Source organism: Apteryx rowi, unplaced genomic scaffold (assembly GCF_003343035.1).
Source record: "Apteryx rowi isolate R43461 unplaced genomic scaffold, aptRow1 scaffold_1, whole genome shotgun sequence".
NCBI lineage: Eukaryota > Metazoa > Chordata > Aves > Apterygiformes > Apterygidae > Apteryx > Apteryx rowi.
This window is the reverse complement of record NW_020447196.1, coordinates 5684549-5705024: the sequence shown is the minus strand read 5'-3', so window position 1 is coordinate 5705024 and position 20476 is coordinate 5684549. Positions and strand designations below refer to the sequence as shown.

The window sequence follows — 20476 nt, the reverse complement described above, 5'->3', positions numbered from 1 at the left end:
CACTGCACCTTGCCTAATTAACTTAAACGAGAGAAACCACCTAAGTACTGCTGCTAGCCAGCAGGAGTGCTGGCTGCCTGGGCCACTTTCTAAAGAAGGGTGATTTGTGTTTGTAAAATGTGTGCATATCCTCTTGTGAGCTGTCAACTTTAATTGTGCTACAGCTGGTCCTGATTGACTATGAACTGAATGGGGATTTACTAACTGATTGGATATCTTTCTATCATAGAGACACAAGGCCAAGGCTGTTCCCAAATTTATATGCTACACACGACCCCTTCGAACAGCTCAGCTCCCAAACCTTGGATTAGAGAAATTCTCTTTTGATCAGTGCAGACACAGAGCTCAGGTTGAAGACCCTGGTAGCTGGCGATATTATTCACTCACACAGCCTCTCCCACCAGGTCTCTTAAAATAGTCGTTCTCTTGCTTAGCATTCATATCACGCACACAGCCTTGCCCTGTCTAGAGCGAAGGTGTTAAAGAACCATAGCTTGGCTTCAGAACAAACTCTTTGCTTTTAAAAGCCAGGAACCAAAACCAAATTTCAGTGTGAGACATTAAAAAAAAAAAAAATTGGAAAACTGACAGATACTAAATGAGCAAAGAATTACCATTTGCTTCAGGATCATAAATGAAGGTTTTTAAAGACAATGTAACAAATAGCCTGAGCCACAAACAAACCAGAGCTGACAGACTGGGAAAGTGCTGCAAAGCACTGAGGAAGATGCATATGCTTCTAACACCCAGAGTTGCCTCAACACAAAAAAAATTTCCTTTTTTTTTAAAACCTAAGCACTAGGAGAGTAACAACCAGTGACCTCCCTACATGTTACACCACATTTCTATTTATACAGTAAATTGCAAATCAAGGCTAAAGGACTCACCCATTGAAAATGAGCAGGCACAGCTCTCTAAGTGAGATAGACAGCTGATTAAATCCCACAAAACTCCTTTTCACAGGATTAAAATAGAAAAAAGTCTGAAATTAGGGATGGGATGGACTATACTGAGCAGCACACTCGCAGTGAAATTCCTAATATCTTAATACTTACTGCAGAAAGGGAGTACGGGTGGGGGCACATATATCACAGTTACCAGACAGAAAGCTTTAGGATGGAGCAGAGGTTCCAACTCAAAGCCTTTTGGCATAAAAATAAAAAAAAGCAAGTAGTATGCATGCAATACATGGGTAACAAACAGAGCTTCTCTAGTTTGTCACTCTCCCATTCAAACTTGTGTATGTATTCAGACAGAGATCACTCTTTCAGGTGTAAGTTTACACAGCACTTACTAAAACGATGCTCTGATCCTGATACAGCACAAATAGTTATTGTGTGCCAGCCTCTCTTAAAAGATTGACAAATGAGGACAGCATCTAGATTAGACAAGACAACTACATTTATCTCATGTAGGAATAAAACCTATTAGTTTTTGTTCTGAAACTAACTTTTCATTTTCAAAAGCTGGCAACTTTCTTTTAGCCCCATCAAGTGCCTCAGTTGGTCAAATGCTGTAAAACACCATTTGACCATAATTCTCCCCTTACCTTATTCTGCCTTAGAAATACACAAGGTTTGCTTAAACCTCCATACTCTACAGGAAGGATGCGATCCTCAAAGTCCTGAGAGAGGACAGTAACTTGCTAAGAGAGCCATTATTCAGGAGAGATACAGAGAGCTTCAGGTGGGCATCTTTTAACAGCAGCCGATGGCAGAACAACCAGCCCTCCCTACAGTCTCTGCAGGAGGAAGTGCACTGCAGAGAGATGCTAGGCAATTTCTAGGTGTGGGCAGTCCTCTTGTGTGCTATTTACACAGGTGAAGACAATTTCTGAGATTTCACAGGACCTACAGTCTTGGATAGTCACCTATCCAAAATGTTTAATCAAAGAAGTAAGATCTCCTAAACGTGCTTCCCAAGCTAAAAGAGACAAAAGTATACAAAAGGTCAGACTAAAGAGAATGCACCTGTTTAACAACATTTTATTTTTTTCCAGTATCTCTATTTCACTTCAAACCAATTTATATGCTGCTACCAGATGTTGCTGATTTGCTAATACACCTTGACCAGGACAAAGTAAATATCCAAGTCTAGACAGAACATCCATCCAAACTATGTAAGCAATAAAGAAAAGCCAATACAGAAGAAGATAGCACTTTTCATATAGATTGCAGTTAAACTGTGGAACACATTGCCACAGGATATTATGCCAAAGTTTACAAAGGCTCACAAAATGATAACTTTCCAGAAGAAAAATCCACCATGAGCCATTACGCACAAAGATAAACCAATGGCTCAGGAAACCAAAAAGAGCTAGAAGGGCTTAAATGGAAAGGAGTCACTGTTCCTTAATTTGTATGTTGTTCCAGGAGGCATCCACTACTAGCTATTGTGGGAAACAGAATACCACAAAGGTTGACTGACTCAGTACAGTCATTTTGGTAAGATGCTGTTTCTGTGATTTTCTTCAGGTAATCTGAAACTTACACAGTGAGAATGATTCTCACACCTTCACAGTGCAAGATGTGCTGATGTAAACCTTAATACTCCATTAGGAGGAGTAACAAAAAATTAATATTAAAAAAATTAATTCATCTCATGGACACCTAAAATAGATTTCCAGATACAGAAACAGATTTTGCCACAATGTCTGCAAATCCAGTTACGCATGTTCAGACTGTACGTAAGGACTACGTCCTACCTTATAGGACAGATCTTAAAAAAAACCATGTAAGTTGCAGTTTGTTTATATGATCCATTCCACTGATGTCAAGTTTCAGTATGCCTGCAGAAACAGGGTACCTTCTGTGTGTTATTTTGTGCCTTGCTGCCAAATCATTGCCTTTCAGTCACAAAAAGAACAAAATACATATCAGGATAATGCCAAATGCCCTTTTTCTCCTCCATCAACTGAGGAAATGAAAGCAAATCTCAGGCCTAAAAACAGCTATTTGTGGTTGTTTTAATACTTTTTATCTATACATCTATAACAGACTGCAAATACCATACATTTAAAAAACATACCAAGCAACCTGTTTTGTTTTGCTCCCAGTTCTCATTAAAAATCCCAAGATTCCTGTATATGAAAATCTATATATGAAAAGTAATACATAACAAAAACTAAAACCAGCATATTCTCTGTAGCTTTTACATTTGTAATCTTTAACAAATAAGTTATATAAATAATTTATATTCCTTTTATTATAATTGTGACCATCAATAACCTCCATCCAAACTGCTGTTTCAATATAATGAAGAAAAAAGAGAAAAATCAAAAAGATCTGATCAATAAGTTGCTTTTAAAAGCAAAAAGAAAACAGTAAGTTAAAGATTCTTTGTACAGAACAAATAAAGTGCTCTTTTCTGGACTGTCAGGCTACCTTGCAAATATATGTCATTTATTTCTAAAATCCATCATCAAATTGGAGTTAGGAACAAACTGCAGATGACTCAAACTTACAAACTATTTCCTTGGAAATAGTTCTTTTGGTCTCTTTTAGATGAAAAAGAAAACTGAAAGTTTCAAGGAGGATTTGAGAAAGACTACCATCCCACCACAAATAAGCTTCATTAAGTAAGATAATTACTTAAAATGTAAAATCTTATTTTTTAAGCTAGAATTCTGAAGCTTTACAGCCATTGAATGGCAAAACTGGGTTTGCAAGCTTTAGCATATCAGTTCAGTACTTCACTAGGAAATGCTCTCTCAGTGCACTGATCATTTTTCAATTGTACTGATTGGAAAAAGAATTCCCACCAGATATAAAAAAGAAATGACTGCATTTCCTTACTTGGAAAAAAGTGCAATCATTTCAATTACAACCACTTTGGGGCATATACAACTACCACAAAATTACAAAATAAAAGCAGTGAAGTGATGTATCTCCAAGAACAATACAATCAGATACTGTTCATAACCAGGTAAAACGCATGAAAAAGCCAGGTAACTGAAATTACTATCTCTCCAACAAGTTACAGACACTTAGATATTAACTGATCAAAGTACTAACTGAAGTTTTGTTATCTATTTTTAGGATTATTCACTACAGAGCTATGACAGATGCTCAGCTAAAGTAACATAAGTGTGTTTTAAAGCACTGTTAACTTTGCTTGCTCCAATTAAACCAACCAAAACTTTTATGAAAAAGTAATGATATGCAATACTTCAGGAATCATTCTCCTCAAATTAATCAAAAAGTTAATATGCAAACAGTCATAAAACTGTTTCATTAAAAGCATTAACTTGAAGACTACGCTCAAGAGGGTAAAGCGGAAATGAAGAGCAACTCAACAATTTAGCCAACATCAGAGCAAGAACTAAGCCTCCATTGTATTTCTCTGCTCTCCAAGAAAATAATTCTCCATGAAAAAATTCATCTAAGAAGTTAAGAAGCCAAAACAGTTAAGAAAGCAATTAATTCTAGTATTGACATCACTGTCTGAAAGGAACAATTCTGTGCGCCCTGTATTTTCACTAGTCCTCAACTCAGCCATGGTAGGGCCAGGGATTTAATGAAAATTACTGAGGAATAAGCTAAGCTCTTTTAAAAATCTGGCCTAAAAAACCTTAGACACATTCTGCAAACACCTATTAACTTTACATTATTCTTTTATTGCCACTGAATTCAGTGGGACTATGCTAGTTCACAGGTATCTGCAGGACTACAACTTTATTGTGATTTTATGTAAAGCTGAAGAAACTTACTGAATTCAATGAAATTATACTACTGTAAGCAGGATTAGAGTAAGATCCCCTGTCTTGAAACAACAAAGCTTATTTAACAATGTTATTTTAACTTGATGCACTTCACTTGCTGCTTCTAATAATAGAGGACATCTCACTTCTCATATAGAACATTTTCTTTCAAATTACAAAAATAGGATTGTCCTTTAAAAAAAAAAAAAAGAAAAAAACACCTTAGGTTATTTATAGGAAGCAGTAGCAATGTCGGAAATCAAGCATTAGCCATCTTTGACCCAGACAGAATTGACACGGTAAAGCTAATGGAGAGCTGAAAAGCATAAAAGAATTAGCATTCTGTTTATGAAATATTTGTAGACATTTCATACCAAAAGTCTACATCTTACAAAGCATAACTCTAAAGCATAAACCGTCACATTAGGAAGTACTGCAAAAACTCACTGGAATTCTCCCAAAATCAGACTTCATAAACATGATTTTTAAAATACAGTAACAACAGACTTCTATAAACAGTGTTGCATATTATACGGGTTTAGTATTTGGTCCCGGTTTTCTTCATACTTTTCTATCATTTTCTGCATGTCATGATCAGCTCCAATAACCTTGAAAACAAGAACACAAGCATTAGAAGTAAAGACCCTGTAAAACATGTTTGATTTCGAGCAAAATAGAACAAGACTACCACTGAAGCCAAACTGAAATCCTCCTAGAAATCAGTCCAATTTGTTTGCTGTTCAGAGTTTGGCTTTCACAGAAAAGCTACAGGTCAGATCCTACAAACATAGTCACAGTGAACAGCCCCTCAAATTCCACCTAACAGAAAGACAAGACTTTAATGATATACACTATGGATAATCGTAAACATTTTTCTGAGGTTTTCCTTTTCCAAATGTTACTTTGGAAAAGTAACATTTATTTACTTTTACCACTACCTAACACTCTTAATATTCAAAGAGTATAATCATCTGTATCCTTAAATGGTTATAACTAAAATTATACTCACAAGCACTGGGCATGAAACTTTAAAAAGTGTCTGTTTAATGAGCCACTCTTCATAGAGCTGATGAATAGCTTCTAAATATTCCTGGAAAAGAGGTATTCAAACAATATATTCTTATAGGGACGAAACACATTGCAATTCCAGTATATTCATTAAGGACTACATAAGAAAGCTAGCATCGGATATTTCAATTGACAAAAATATAAAGAATCAGAAGGTTTCTGAGAAAAAGTAATTCTCAATATAAAGTTTCACTCCATAAAAAACTTCAAATAAACAGAGCTGACAGGAGTGCAGGGCTCTGAGCATGTTGTAAGATCAAGAACCATGCTTCTCTCCAATGGGTGTAATCTGGCTTAAGATTTTATAGGGCAGATAAATACAACAGAGATGCAGAAACAAAAAAAGCAAGATTATAGTGAATATCTACTCAAGGCGTTTCCTGTGTCAATACATTTTCCTAGAGTTCCTAGTTCATTTCCTCCTAATTCTGACTCATTTTCTCTAAAAGCATTTCTGCCTGTCATCAACAATTAGATTTTTCATGGAGACCACTTAACATTTTTCATTCATAATTATTTCTCCCCACACTCAGTAGAGCTGCAAAGTAACACAATATCTCTTCCAAACCACTATAACTAATACTTATTCTTCAAGGCAAAATTTCACATGACCCAGAATTTAGCTCTTTATCTTCTCATAAATGTTCAACTGACAGTTGTTACTACTGAACTACACAATAGTAGATACCCTAATAATATGCAGCACATCTTATGCAACTACATTTATTCCTGGTAAGGCTTTCGTTAGGAGAAGACTTGTTTAAATGCAAGGCCTTTCTCTAAATTGTGACAAAGAAACCAATCATTCCATTTGTATAGTTTATTTTTTAAGTGTGCTAATGATTTTCAAGTAGTTGCTTTTTTTTAGATACAAGCAAAGACATTTTTCAGGCAGAAACATTCTGGTAATAGCAGATGACAGGAAATGTCCACATAAATCTTCACCATCTGCATGCACAGGTATTCATACTTTACTTGGGTATATTTATGTTGTTTAATGACACAAAAGCAATTGGCTTTTTACATCTTAGAGAAGTTTAACATTTGATTAATTTTTCACCTAAACAGTGAGCAATGTCAGACTGATCTACTGAAACATGACACTTGGGAAAGTCAGTGCGTACAATAGATCACTTTTAGAAAATAGCTCAAATTTAAATACCAAAGTTTTAGTTTGCAATGGAAATAGCTACACTACATTTTGGCACTACACTCAGCCTATAATTTTAATATTCAAATGTGTAATCATTATGTTTTTTAAGCTATGATGATTCAAATTCATTTTAACCGTAACTGTTGAAGGAACTCCTTACCAAAGGAATGATCTTTTCCTCTTCTCTGCATCTTCTCTTTAATCTCTCATAACAAACTTTAGGAGAAGTCTGCAGATAAACTGCCATAATAAAAATTACAATACTTCTGTTTAAGGATCAGCTTTAAAAGCTAAAAAGAAACCTACTTCAAATAGTACAGATGGTAAGGATCCTGACTTAGGTACCACCACTAAACTTCCCCTTTGGCGTTACTGATAATCATTCCATGAACCATCCATAAATCCATGCTGTCTGATGCTACACATTACAAACATTATCACATTGCATAAATTATGACCCAAGAAATATATTCTTTTTCCTTCCAGTAAAGCAACCTTACCCAAAAATGCCTCTCAAGATCCCATCATAATTTTACCTATCAAATCAACCGACACATCAGTGTTGTTCTTGATCCAATCAAACCACTGAGTTAGGACAACGTAATCCACTTCCGGCATTTTTCCGCTGAACAAACATAACAAAAGTTATCATTCATTGAACAACATGCAGAGATCGATTCTAAACTCATGTATACAGGGTTTTTTTTCCATCTAACTAGAATTATTCCCAATTTATTCCAGCATACATGAAATAAAAAAACCAGACCAATATTGCCAGCCACATTAAAGACGTCATAAGGCATTGTTCATAGGATCAAAAAAGTTTGAAATCCTTTCTTTTTAATAAAATACTTACTAGTATAATGTTTCTATTATTAACAGTTGCAATCATTAATGATTTTCCTACTACAGTCAAGAAATAATTACTTGGTGACTAAGAAGAAAAAGACCATATTGACATTTATACAGTAACAACAAATTAGTGTCAGTGACAGTTATTATTAATGTTCTTTACATCAGGATCATTGCAAATATATCTGAACTACTGTGCCGCGTACCACCATTAAGGCTTGATTTACTAAGCAGCACTGACAAGTCATTACAGAAACCAAAACAAAGAGCGGTGAAAAAAACAATGACATAAGGTAAATAAAGTTTACTCTCACTGAAAGAAATATTTATGAGAAAAGAGTCCTGAAATATTCAAGATGCTCGATTTGAGCTCTGTATTCAAAGAGCATGGACAATATTGTAGAAAACCATCCCAAAGTTATCTCAATAAGAATATCAAAAACTCACATGTAAAAGGGAGTCTACAGATGACATATCAAGAATTAAAGGTTATGGTTTTTTACTAGTAATATAGTAACCTGTGAAAACTCCAATACTAAATATTCACATATTGGTAGTCTTGGATTATTGTGTCTTCAAAACACATTATAGCAACATACTCCTTAAATGCCTCTGAAGTAGAAATGCAAAAAAGATAGGGTTGACAGACTCCTGCCATCTCCAGCAGAATGATTAGAACCAGTTGCGATATTTCAAATAATACTGAAGAAAGATTCCAAAGATTTTCTCAACCATTTACCTGGCAACATGCTTTGATCTGTGGTAAAAATGAATAAAGATAATACAGAAAGATATTTCCACTTAAGTATGCAAGAAAGCAAAACCAGTATTCATACCACCTCCCTTTTTTATCTGCCCACCAGCTGAATACCATGCCTTCCAAAGCTCTCAGGAAAATGTATAACACAATTCACTGTTGAAATTCTTCTAATATCTCAATTAGTATATGTTTCTGGGTTAGTCAGCAATAATTTTTAAATGTAAAAATACACGTAAGTCAAGTATTGATTCTGCTACTTTTCTACAGGATATATAGGGAAACAGGAAGGTCAAAAGAAATCAGAAATACCAGAAAGCCCCACCATTCTTACCCGAAAAGATACTCGGGTAAATTCTGCATGCCCTCCCTACAGACAACATGCTTCTGCCTTCCCTGTGCCAGTGGAGTCCACTGTATACTTGCCTAAGGATACTTGATCAGGCTCAAGATCCATAAAAAATCAGGTAAGATTAAAATGTACTAGAAGGCCCTTTTCTCTCCAAAATTTGCTGACAAGGTTATGAATTTTACCAAGTAAAGTTTTTACTGACAAAGTTAAAAATGAATGGAACTAATTTTCTATCATAAATAACAGTATGAATTCAAACGGGAAAAAGTGAATTGTTAATGCCTACCACTGCAACACATCATGCACACTTAAGTGCACACATTTAAGATTCTTTTACGGTTTTACACCTAACATGAACTTCTTTTTCAGTGCTAAATTGAGATACGCAATCACAGTGAGAATTTGGACACTCATGCATATCTGTGCATCCTAGAGAAGCTCACAGCAGCTGCTCATAAATTAAGCCTTCCATCATTCTTGTAAATCTTTTCCTATTTCTCTCTCTGGGAAAAAGCCTGCAAAGCCGAAACACAAATACTGAGTGACACTGGATCAAAGAAGAGCTGGTATTCCTGATATTCCACAGCTCTTCATCCCTTACTTAAACAAATCATTCTCCTATATAAGGAGAGCCTGTATAGACTAGAGATAAGAAGGGATTGTTCTACATCTTTAAGACTGCAATACCTACTGGGACCCTAGGAATACCTTCTCTTACAAAAAAGAAAGCAGAAGGTAACCTCTGATCTTGGCAGCATGCTTACCCCATTCAGCCTGGGTCTTATTTTGAAGAGAGAAGAGGGAGGGGGAAAAAAAAAAGAAGAGTTCTATTTCATTTATACACATTTCATTTATACATAACTTTAGTGGGAAAATTCCTTCCTTACAACTGTTTAATCAATCTCTTTGTCGAAGATAGCAGTTAAATAGCTTGAGCTTGGGTTTTTTGATGAAATTTTAAGCCAATTTTACTTAATGTTATCTGTCAGGTCAGTGCTGGAACTTCCATTAGACAGGCATAATCCAATTTGTACAATGGGCAACCGCTACTATGCTCCCTGCATGCTTTTTTGCGGCTTTAATAACCTATGTAAGAGTTAGGAGTCACAAACCTATAGAGACAGGAGACTCCTAAGAAATAGAAATGGGATGGGGGGAAAAAGGCCTTCTGGAAGGATACAAAGACGCTTTCCTTTGCAAAATTTACTTAGTTACAGAATGCTTTTTAAAATTCTCATGTAGCCGTTGAACATAGAAGCACAGTATAGGAAGGCATCTTTATAAGTTATAAGGCCTTTCCCCCATCACAGGGCACTACAATCCTTCTACATAAATGTATCGAGCATAAGTCTGTGGTCTTCCTTTGTTCCTCTGATGGCCCCTAATACCTCCTAATGTAGCCACAGCCTTTTTATAGCTATTTATTCTTTTGCTATCACAGTCTTTCAACTTAAAAAACTCTTTACATTTTTAGTGTTTGCACCTGGCATGCCCGTAGATGACAAGCATATTCTCCCAAATCTTCTGTACAAATAAACATGTCAAGCTGTTTTCGTCTCTTAAGACAGGCTTTCCAGTCTCCTGATCATTATAGAATGAATGAAAACAGCTTTGCACCTGTTTCAGTTTTAGTTCATAGATCATGAATGAGGAGCTAGAAGTGTAAACAGTAATATTATAAGCTCTCATAAAAGTACAAAAGCAGTAATAATTTCCCTATCTCCGGCTAGAAACCCTTTACCAGGTACTTCCAAGAATCACATTTACCTTTCTCAGGGGTACATGATACTAGCCATTATTTTGTGATCAATTTATATACATCTAGTTTTCAATTTACGATCTTCCATCTTTTAGCTGCAATTTCTACATATTTCATCTCGCTCTTTGTCCACAGCATCAGTTCAAAGATTGATCCAACATAAGTAACCTCCTTCCAGCCTGGCACTTCCCCTTTATTTCCCTTCAACATGGTTTCCTTTCACTTTACAGTCCCCAACTTCTCCACTTTCATGATTATTCATGACAGTCTTCCAAGACCACCTTGTTAAATACTTAACTTTAGTTCAGATTGATAAGAATGCTTTTGGCTGAAAAAAATCAAGTGTTACAAAAAAAAATTAATAGATTAGTCTAACATGATGTATCTTTGGTCACTATCTTGCTTCTTTGCCCAAGGTTTTATTTATTCTTTCCTTCATAATTTGACTGAAGTTTTGTCTACTACTGAAGCCAGATGAACAAACCTGTAGTTACACAGATGACCTTTCCTGACCCTTCATATGAGGTCTACAGTTATTTTTAATCACAGGGGTACCACCTCTAAGTAACAATACATTCTACTGAGTGTGAAATTTCACATGCTTTCAGAACTGTGAGGTGGACTTCATATCTACTTTAGTGGTGGTGATTACCATTTCCATACTATCATTATTATCTTGTCTTTTCCTTATATCCAACATAATTTTCTTTACTGTACACAGAAGTATTAGTTTTTGAGCCAAGTCTAGATGATCTTTAAAGAACTATGAGTAGTAAGGACAGGGCAAAGATAAAACAACATGTAGCAAAGCTACAGAACTGCTTGCCACAGGATGCCCTGGAAACTAAAGGTTTACGCAGGCTTTAAGGAAGTACTGGACAGATTCATCTAAAAGAAATTCACCATGAATTACTAAATTCAGAGGAACCACCTTTGAATTAGGAAGTCCCTAAATTCTAAATTATTGGAGGCTTGGAAAGCTACATTCAGAAAGTATTATATACGCTTGCCCTATTCTTACTCTTTTCAAGTACTTTTGACCACCACTGGAGACAGGATATGGGGGAGATGGAGTTACTGATTTTTAATCTGACGCGGAATGCCTATTTTCATGTAGCCCAAGTTTGTCTTTGTTTTATCTATAATCCTTTTACAGACCCTTATATCATAATTTGATTTGCTATTAGTAATATCAACTGGCCTCTAGCTTACTTTAACAAAAAACAAAGCAAATGCCTGCTGTCCAACATTAAAAAAACGCTGAAACGGCCAAACATCTTAGATGCCTTTAATAATATTATTACAAAGTTAACACAAAGAGGCGATGCATGCAGATTTAGCCTACTAGCAACAAAGCTGTCAGTTTGTGGGACAAAAGCACTTTGTCTACAAAAAAACAAGAAAGAAGTTCCAGTTACATTTCCACTGTATACAGGCTGTGATAAACAGTGTCTCTTCTTGTTTCTGTTTGCCTCGCATCTTACTGTGTCTCTGCAAGCATTTGAAGCAATTTCTGTAACAAAGAGCTTATGCAGCATGGATGCCACCTTGTGGCAAGGAGCTATTCTCCCCATGGACAGGGGCAAGAAAGTGTTTTTGCCCTTGAAGACCACTGAAAAATCCATTAAAACAATGATGTTACATACAACTTTCCAGGTAAAGTCGGCATTATAAAAAAACAAAAAAATCAAAAAAATCAAAAAACACAAAAAAATCCAAATCAGTGTCAATGACTGCATTATTTCAGCATTTCAGCTAGTATAAATAGACAGGGTCTATACAGGCCAGGTAGTAAATGCTTTTTCTATCTCAGGCCACAATCTCATCCCCCAAAACAAAATAACCTGGGCTGGGCCTGTTTGTTCTAAGACTGGCCCAACATATGGGCCATTCCTAAACATATGGCTGGGGGCGTGGGATGTGAAGAGACAGGAAACAAGGCTAATCCAAAAAATGACATTTACAGGAAAACAGTTCTTGCTCTTTCTTTATTCGCTAGCCTAGCAAGGGGTTCTCCATTTTAATCTTGTGAAACCTAACTCTGAGCAATAGAACGAGAGGACTTGAATGCTCATTGCTTAGGTTCCTATTTACAAGAGATAGTGATCCTGGATGCTAGTTTGGATAATAAACACTATCTGTCTAACTCTCCCCCTCCTACAGTTTTCTTCTTTATATCCTCATGTTTTTGAGGTATTCAGTATTTGTTTGCTTCGATTCAAGTAAGACTTCTGTATTCAGCTGCAGAGCGGATAACTTCAGTAAATGGTGTTCTAAGTACACAGAGTACTTCTGAAGAATGCTTAAGCCTGGCCCACATCCTGCAGTTCTTATTCTACCAGTTTTCTTTAAAGATAATGTCAACATTCTCTATGCAAAATGCACTGCCACTCCAACATGGAACTGACAGATTTCACAGACTACTTAAATGCAAATGGTCTATTTAAAAAAATCTAATTAAGCCAAGAAAGTAAAATAGAAAGCCATATACTATACCTTCGATACAAGTTTTCTACAAAAATGTATTTTGCACTGTGAATTGATCTCTCCATCATTCTTACAGAGGAAATCTATAAAATAAAATGACAGTCACTGATCAGTTTACATTTACCAGCACATTTGTTTCTTTTCAAGCTTGTATTGCACATCATGTCTTTTCCATTATAAAATACATACGTTTTCAATTCTTCCAGCTCGTGATAAAAAAATTCACTTTTGGGGAAAAAACATGAAAAAAAATGTTATTAGTCTTACTTATGGTCACTGCATTATTAAGAACCTACATAACTAAATTGTTATTCATAAGCAAGTTTCAAAGGTAACTGCAGAAGCATTCAACTCAGCAGTTGTTGAAGCTAACTGTTAACTAGGGGGGAAAAAAAAGCAATCCATTTAGGATTTGCGGACCTGAATTGTTGCCATCTTTGTGTGTGTTACTGTGTAAACAGCACAGGCCCTTCACTAGAAAAGCTACAGCAAGAAAACAACTTAAAAGCTGCTTCAAATGATTTCCCACCCCTTCACAAATACCAAAGTAATAGCTGTAAGTGGCAAAGTACTACTGCCTAGTCAGTCTTGGATGTGTTCAAACAGAACTCCATTTTGGAGAAGAAATATTCTCTGACACTCTCTGGTCCCCGCAGAACGAGTCAATCCTGGAATAGCTCTTTCCAATAAATTATTCTGCTCACTAATGACCACACAAGCAACAATTGCTCCAGCAAGGTTTAGATGGGAACTGGCAGCAAAGCACAGATTAAAATGCAGGCCAATCCTTGGGATTTTTTTATGAGCTTTTCTGTACAGTAGCAAGAGAGTGAGATTTCTATCATTCTGAAAAAACAGAAAAGTACAGGTAAGAAATACTTTAGGAACCAAAGGTGCTCTGTGGGAAGCAAGCTCCCAAAATATATAATGTTCAGCTTGTACCAATGTTGATGCAAGTCATTCAGCACACAGCTGTCACCACAGTCAGGTTGCATTCAGTACGAACAGTAGTATCCTGGCTGCTTCCTTCATAAATGAGCAGACTGAAAAAGGTCTTCACAAATCCTCTACACAGTCACAAGAATACAATCACAGTCTGATACATTTTGGTTGTAGTATCTGTTGATGAATTGTCTCAACAGCAACTAAACTGACAGTATTTTGGTATCTCTCCTTCAGTCAGTTGACCTTTCCTTTCTTCAATTCTTTACCAGGATGTATGCATTGTATTTACTAGTGCATTCATCAGCCACATCCTCCTGATAACACTCAATACAGATTTAGCAGGCTCAGCCCCAAAATTTAGGCATACTAGAGAAATGACAACTGACCAGTGCAGGAACTTGAAAAAAGAAACAGAAAAGCACTTCCTCTGAAAGCCCAGGTTAAGAATGATACAACTATTCTGAAAAAAATACCATTATCTCTGCAGTATCATTATCCTATGTGAGACTTCTGAAAATTTGCCCTGAAGCAAACTCAGAAAGTATAATGCAAGAACAATCACTAAGCTACAAGTGTGCCATTTAAGATGGTATCTTGTAATCAGGGAATGAAAGCTCTAGCATAGAAAGTATCAAAGGTGTTTGAAGAAAAGAGAAGTTAAAAGATCTTGATAAAAAGAAAGGACTATAAAGTATGTGAATTGTGATAGAGAAAGAAAAAGTGACGAGGAAAAAAAACATAAACCATCTGAGAAGAAGCAATAGAGAATTTTAATGGAAGTATTTTGTATAAACATGAGAAGCAATAGCTAACTTTTTGCTAGATAGCGTGGGGCAGTAGAGTGACTACTGGCATTACCTTTAAGATTATCTAGTGTATGGCCAAGGTTTGAAGTAGCTACATTTATACAGAGACAGATAAATAAAGACAAGTCGTTGCCATGTGATGATGAAGATACTGTTTGAAGTCTGGCTCATAAGGTGGTGTAAAAGAAGCAATACTCGTTTTGGGAAATAAAAGCTCTGTGCAAGTAGGAAGCAGATGTTCCACGTTTCCTTGAGCATGTGTTGAGCATATCAACGTTGTCTGTGCACTACACAAATTCATGCTCACTGCAGGAACAAAGAATTAATGTAAACAGTATCTTAATTTTTGGATACAAAGTTAAAATATTTGTTAGTCATAACTGCACCTTACTATCTGTTTTAAATTAAAAGAAAAAAATATATTTAGTTACCATTGGTCTGGTATGCTGTTCCAACATTGTAAGCTGTATGTATGTCTGTAATGTTATCCCCCATCTTGATGCATCTTGGTACATTAAGCCCTGGGGTTAGAAATAGAAGCAAAAGGCAGACAGCAATTTTTATTAGGTTGAACAGAAAAAAGAAAAAAGTTGTTTATTTCATAAGCTTTTGCACTACAACAGAATTGCTAAAAGCAACAGAATTACTAAAGCTGCTGACACCAGATTTGACAAGAATTAAATGATTAATTAAATCATTTGCTTTACACAAAGCACATGTGAGAATTACAATCCCAGTCTTTACTGACATGGGTATTGGGGGTGCTTGCTAAATTCAATTCAGGAACTACAGTTACTCTGCACCTGGCACAATCAGACCAAAGTATAGTTTATTTGAGACAGTTTAAATATATCTAGTAATTAAAAGAATATATCTGCTATTGTATTTTTGTGCACTGATAGATTCTCAGGATGCCCACTCCATCCAGAGAAGTGAATCTGGTTCTGCTAAGTATGGTCTGGGCCTCAGGAAAGGTATCTTTTAACAAAGAACAATACAATTGCTTTTTTCCTCAAAGGATCCTCAAAGCATTTCTCAGATCCTCCAGTTCTCCCTGGCTGCTTCCATTTTCCCCCCCACATTTACAAGCATCAGTCTATCCTGTAATCTGGAGAAAACATCTGACTTAAGACATCATTTAGTGTTTATTTGCAGAGGTGGCAAACTTAAAGACAGCAGAATGGCTTCAGTCCACAGATTTGACCTCCTCCTTTTCTCCCTGTCCAAGATGAGAATGAGGAAGTATTCTAAAGCACACAGACTGCTTTAATGGGGTGTGACATGGCCAAGCATGCCCCATCCCCTCACATTTAATAGTAAGAAAGCAAAGTATCAGCAACTCCCAGTACGGGGAATGTGCTTTTCCAAAGGACCTGTGCTAGCAGTAATGGTATCAAATACAGGTTTGGGCACATGTGGGTTGGCATGTATACACATTGCTGTGCTGTGCTGACAGCCGAGTTCCACGTCAGCTTGAGAGTGGATACACATCGCATCCAGCCATTTCTGAAATAGAGGTGTGATTATAAAAGAAGGGAAGACTGACATCAGAAACCACTTCAACTATTCCAGCAAAATTGTACCTGCAGACATAGTCAGAGCCCTCAGACTGTTTTCTCAGAGCACTGATGTGGGAAGTGACATACTTGCAGGGAATGGTTCCAAGAAGAGATGAATACCCAAAAGTCCACAGAAGCTCTCAAGACCTCCCAGGACTTTACCCTCATCAGTCAACTAATATTAACTGACCAGATAAACCTCTCACTTTGAGGTAGCTTAATAGCAAAAAACTGTAAATAGTGTAATATAAGTAAATTTAAGAACTGGGACAATCAAAGCTTACTTTTCTGTGAATTTCTTTAGCTCACACCCAGAAACAGATGCAACACAATCCAGTAGCCTGTCTGAACTACTACCTTCAACCCCTTTCATGCAGTCAGACCCCAGTGCCTTGATAAAGTTCCAAAATTTTGAAAATAGGTGTTTTGTGAGTACAGTGTCCATCAGCACTGAGTTACTTGAAGATCAAGACTTAAAATTCTTGCTGAAACCACATTTTACATGCAATGTGTGTCTAATGCATGTCCTAACCAAAGGAAAAGATTTTTGCATCATGAGCTATATTTTTAGCTCTACCAGACTACGACCACACCTTTCCTAACAGTTTTATTGATTGGACTGAACTCATGCATGTCTTTTTAAAAGAACAGTAATTGTAAAATTAATTTCTGCCACTTACCAGAATATTATGACCACGAACATTTCTCCATTTAGACACTGGTTCTGTCAAAACCTTTTTTATATATACATACATACATAGAGAGAAAGAAAGAGACACACACATATATATCCATATATGAAAAAAAGAGAGTGTTCAACGTTAAACATGTTTTAGATTTGAAATCTTTGATTATGTAAGTCTAAGATTATTTTTAAATGAACAAGTAATAACTAAACAAAGTATTCAAAACATGTATTGGACAGCTCATCCCTCTTCAAAAATGGCACCAGTCCTGAAGTACAAAATACAATAACTGATGCTGTTAAAAATAATGAAGCAAAATTTCATTATAAAGCATGTTTTTATTATTTTTAAACCACCAAAATAAAACACTGGCTTGTTTACATAACAGACCTGGATATAATTTCTCAGAGTCATTTAGCAGTAAATCTCCATAGGGGAAAAAATGGCTAAGTACTGATTGCCTTTCATTTCAGTGACCTGCTCATTCCTTCACAAATTAATTTCCCAGAGAATAACACTGGTTAGCAAAGGAATTGAAGGTGAAGATCAGTATGCCATTCTAAGAATTTCCATTTTATTTTTGTGATCTAAAAAACAAAATGCATTTAAAACTTGATTAAAATTCATGAGAAAAACGCCTACCCAGAATAGGTAAAATCACAGGAGACTTATCTGATTCCAACAATACTGTAGGCCCAGGCATAGGAAAATCTGATCAGACGGAGAAGTTAACCAGCTTTTTAAAAAAATGTTGCACTATATGCAAATTAAAGTTTGGTATCCCTTGGGTTAATAGTTATTTACTCCATAAGGATCATTCCTGTTAAATCACCAAACAACATCTCGAGACCTAGCACTTCTATGAGAAGTCCTAGGACTTTTTATCAAATGAGCTCCCAGGTCTGCTGGGAAAAATATTTACATCTGATGTACACTAAAACAGTTGGTCACTGAAGTTTGATCTCAATTTGATTTTGTTTAAAATACAGTAAGTTTGCCTTCTCTCTAATCTTGTTCTGTCTACAGAATATGAGATCAAATTTTATAACAGCCTGCGATCTCCCAAGAAACAATTATAAAAGTTTTATTTTTTTCTAAAGCCATCCATTTACTGGGCTCTCAGTTATATGATATCAATACTTTTCATCATTATGACTTTGTCTTTGACTTTGATTATTACAAGATATATCTAAGATTTTTTTTATGTTACGTAAAAAAGCAAACAAACGTATTATGGGTCGCTGCTAATTTACAGAGGGACAAACTCTAATCTACAGATTAATTGACCTCTTAATGATGTAAATGAACATAAAGCAAATTAAAACCAGTACCTCAATGCTGGTAGTTTGTGCAAAATAGTCCAGGCATGTTGTTTTTCCACTTGCAATATTCCCCTCGATACATATCTGATAAAAAACAATATCATCTTTGAAAACCACATATGCTACTGTAAAGAAATAAATGGCATGTGTAAACATATACTTTTTCCATATAATATACTTTTCCCATATAAAGTATACTATTTCCTTATAATGTCAATGGACTATTTTACAGGAAGCCTCAGGGGACCAATTTGGATTCTGCGACTCCCCACAGCCACCACTTTCTCTCTCGCTGACATACATGTACCAGTTGCTCCTTTCCCAGGCAAGTGGCAGCCTTACCTTCTGGTCCACCCTGCACCGTCAGCTCCCTATCCGTACTTCCACTGCCCTGCACATACAGCCACTTCCCATCTCCTTTCCATGGCCTGCAAGAGTTTTAGAAGGTCACCTGTTGGACAGCTGCTGCTCCTCCCATGTTCACACTGCACTGCCTGCCATGCTTCACCCCTAGGAGACTTAACTTTCAATTCCTAGTAAATGCCAATTGCAGTAATAATTTCAACATCCATTAAACAGATTTCTTAAACAGAAAGATCCATTAAATAGCTTATTTTAACCAGGTAGGTTTCTAAAATTAATAAATGAGATTTTTTTTTTCAGCTGTCCTGAAATCATTTACAGCTTAAAATAATCAGATTCCAATTACAGCAATCTGAGCACTAAAATTTACAAAAGAAAAAAAAAAAGTCCACAGAGTTGTATAGGGCAACTAAAATTCTACATACACAACACTTGACCCAATACTTCAACTTTTCTTTACAGCAGTACACAATACATTGCACAAGTCCCTCCTCATTTTACTGTAAATTACAGAACTAGATCAAACATAGGTTTGCAGTGAGTAAGACTCAGTAATGGATCCATCATCTGGATATCACTCAGTAAAATACACCACATCTAATGGTTGCAAATATACTTTGATCGCAATAAAATAAGAGGTTGCACATTTTACATAGTTTTCTGAACAAAATGCAAATACTTATTACCGTCTTTTTCTCTTCTCCTTTTATCAGATGTTTATCTAGAATTAAAATAAATATAGTTACAATCAAAAAAGAGATCTTCATAACCCATAACTATACTAAGCCTCTTAACTTGAGCATATTTATTAGGTGTTTAGGTTCCCTATTGGTAATTTTGGAAATACTAACACTGGGCAATCTGTTAGCTTATCACTGGGTAACACAACAGACATATAGCGTACACGGACTCACAGGTTTTGTTCAAGTTCTGCATTGTCCTTTACACTACAAAGAGTCAAACAGCTAGTGCCTACACTGCTTGGGCAGAATTTTGTTACGCTTGTTGCTCTTCAGTTATTTTTCATTACTGGGGGATTTTTATTTATTTATTTATTTATTTTAAGACAAGCAGTCATGGACACAATGCCCACCAACTTCACAAGCAGAAGTATAGGGTTCGGTAAGAATGAAATTTTAAGACACTACCAAGACAAGCAATTTAGATGTTTGTCTCGCATCTCAAAATTACATATATATAACTTTTGTAAGCTACCCTAAGATTATTATCTCCAAAAAGGCAACTTGGGTTCTCCAGTGTGGGACAGATTGACAGACCGGATCAAAACCCGTGGGGGCCACCAAGACGATCAGGGACTATGGAGGTAAGACCATGACACACAAGGAGAAGCTGGAAGGAACAGGTTTGCTCAGTCTGAAGGGGGATCTCACTGCTGTCGTGCTAAGAGGCCTGGCAACTTCTTAGGTTCGGGGGTTCCTTTAGTTTTATTTGGAGCAGGAATCGCAGTTTTAAAAAATTAAAAAACGCTTCTTGCTTCCTCCTCAGGAGCCACCGCATCCTGTTTACTGCTAAAGCAGTGAGGAACCGATTTTCGCAAGGGCGGAGGCCTTCGCCCCCCCTCCCCCTCGGGCGGGCCCCGCTCTCGCTGTCCCCGCCGGGGCGGAGCAGCGGCGCCCCGAGCGCGGGCCCGCGCGGAGCCCGGCACCG

General features: G+C 36.4%; 2 protein-coding genes across 3 annotated transcripts in view; one reads left to right on the top strand and one right to left on the bottom strand.

Moving 5' to 3' along the window:
- Positions 1-1965: 1965 nt before the first annotated feature.
- On the bottom strand, positions 1966-20392 carry TK2 (thymidine kinase 2, mitochondrial). Of its 2 annotated transcripts, XM_026058374.1 has the most exons (10): positions 19495-20392; positions 18455-18529; positions 17118-17171; positions 15310-15399; positions 13137-13210; positions 8512-8529; positions 7457-7545; positions 7081-7160; positions 5709-5789; positions 1966-5307 (listed from the first exon to the last, which is right to left on the bottom strand). In XM_026058374.1, exons 1-10 carry the CDS (start codon positions 19573-19575, stop codon positions 5209-5211), a joined length of 741 nt encoding a protein of 246 aa, XP_025914159.1. In that variant the 5' UTR covers positions 19576-20392; the 3' UTR covers positions 1966-5208. The 2 variants fall into 2 exon arrangements, with proteins under 2 accessions (XP_025914159.1, XP_025914165.1); XM_026058380.1 differs by lacking the exon at positions 8512-8529.
- The window catches only part of LOC112963085 (chemokine-like factor), a 4860-nt gene continuing 4277 nt past the window's right edge, over positions 19894-20476 (top strand). The window contains exons 1-2 of the mRNA XM_026059821.1: positions 19894-19930; positions 20020-20132. Coding sequence (XP_025915606.1) covers positions 19894-19930; positions 20020-20132 — 150 coding nt within the window. The remainder of the gene's footprint in view (positions 19931-20019; positions 20133-20476) is intronic.

What these genes read in the sequence shown, in the direction of transcription:
- TK2 (XM_026058374.1), bottom strand. Translation starts at nt 19,575, where the DNA reads ATGAAGATCTCTTTTTTGATTGTAACTATATTTATTTTAATTCTAGAT. An exon ending in TTCGTGGTCATAATATTCTG is followed by an intron (nt 15,400 to 17,117) that starts GTAAGTGGCAGA and finishes TTCTAACCCCAG; the next exon opens with GGCTTAATGTACCAAGATGC. An exon ending in AACAGCATACCAGACCAATG is followed by an intron (nt 13,211 to 15,309) that starts GTAACTAAATAT and finishes TTTATTTTATAG; the next exon opens with ATTTCCTCTGTAAGAATGAT.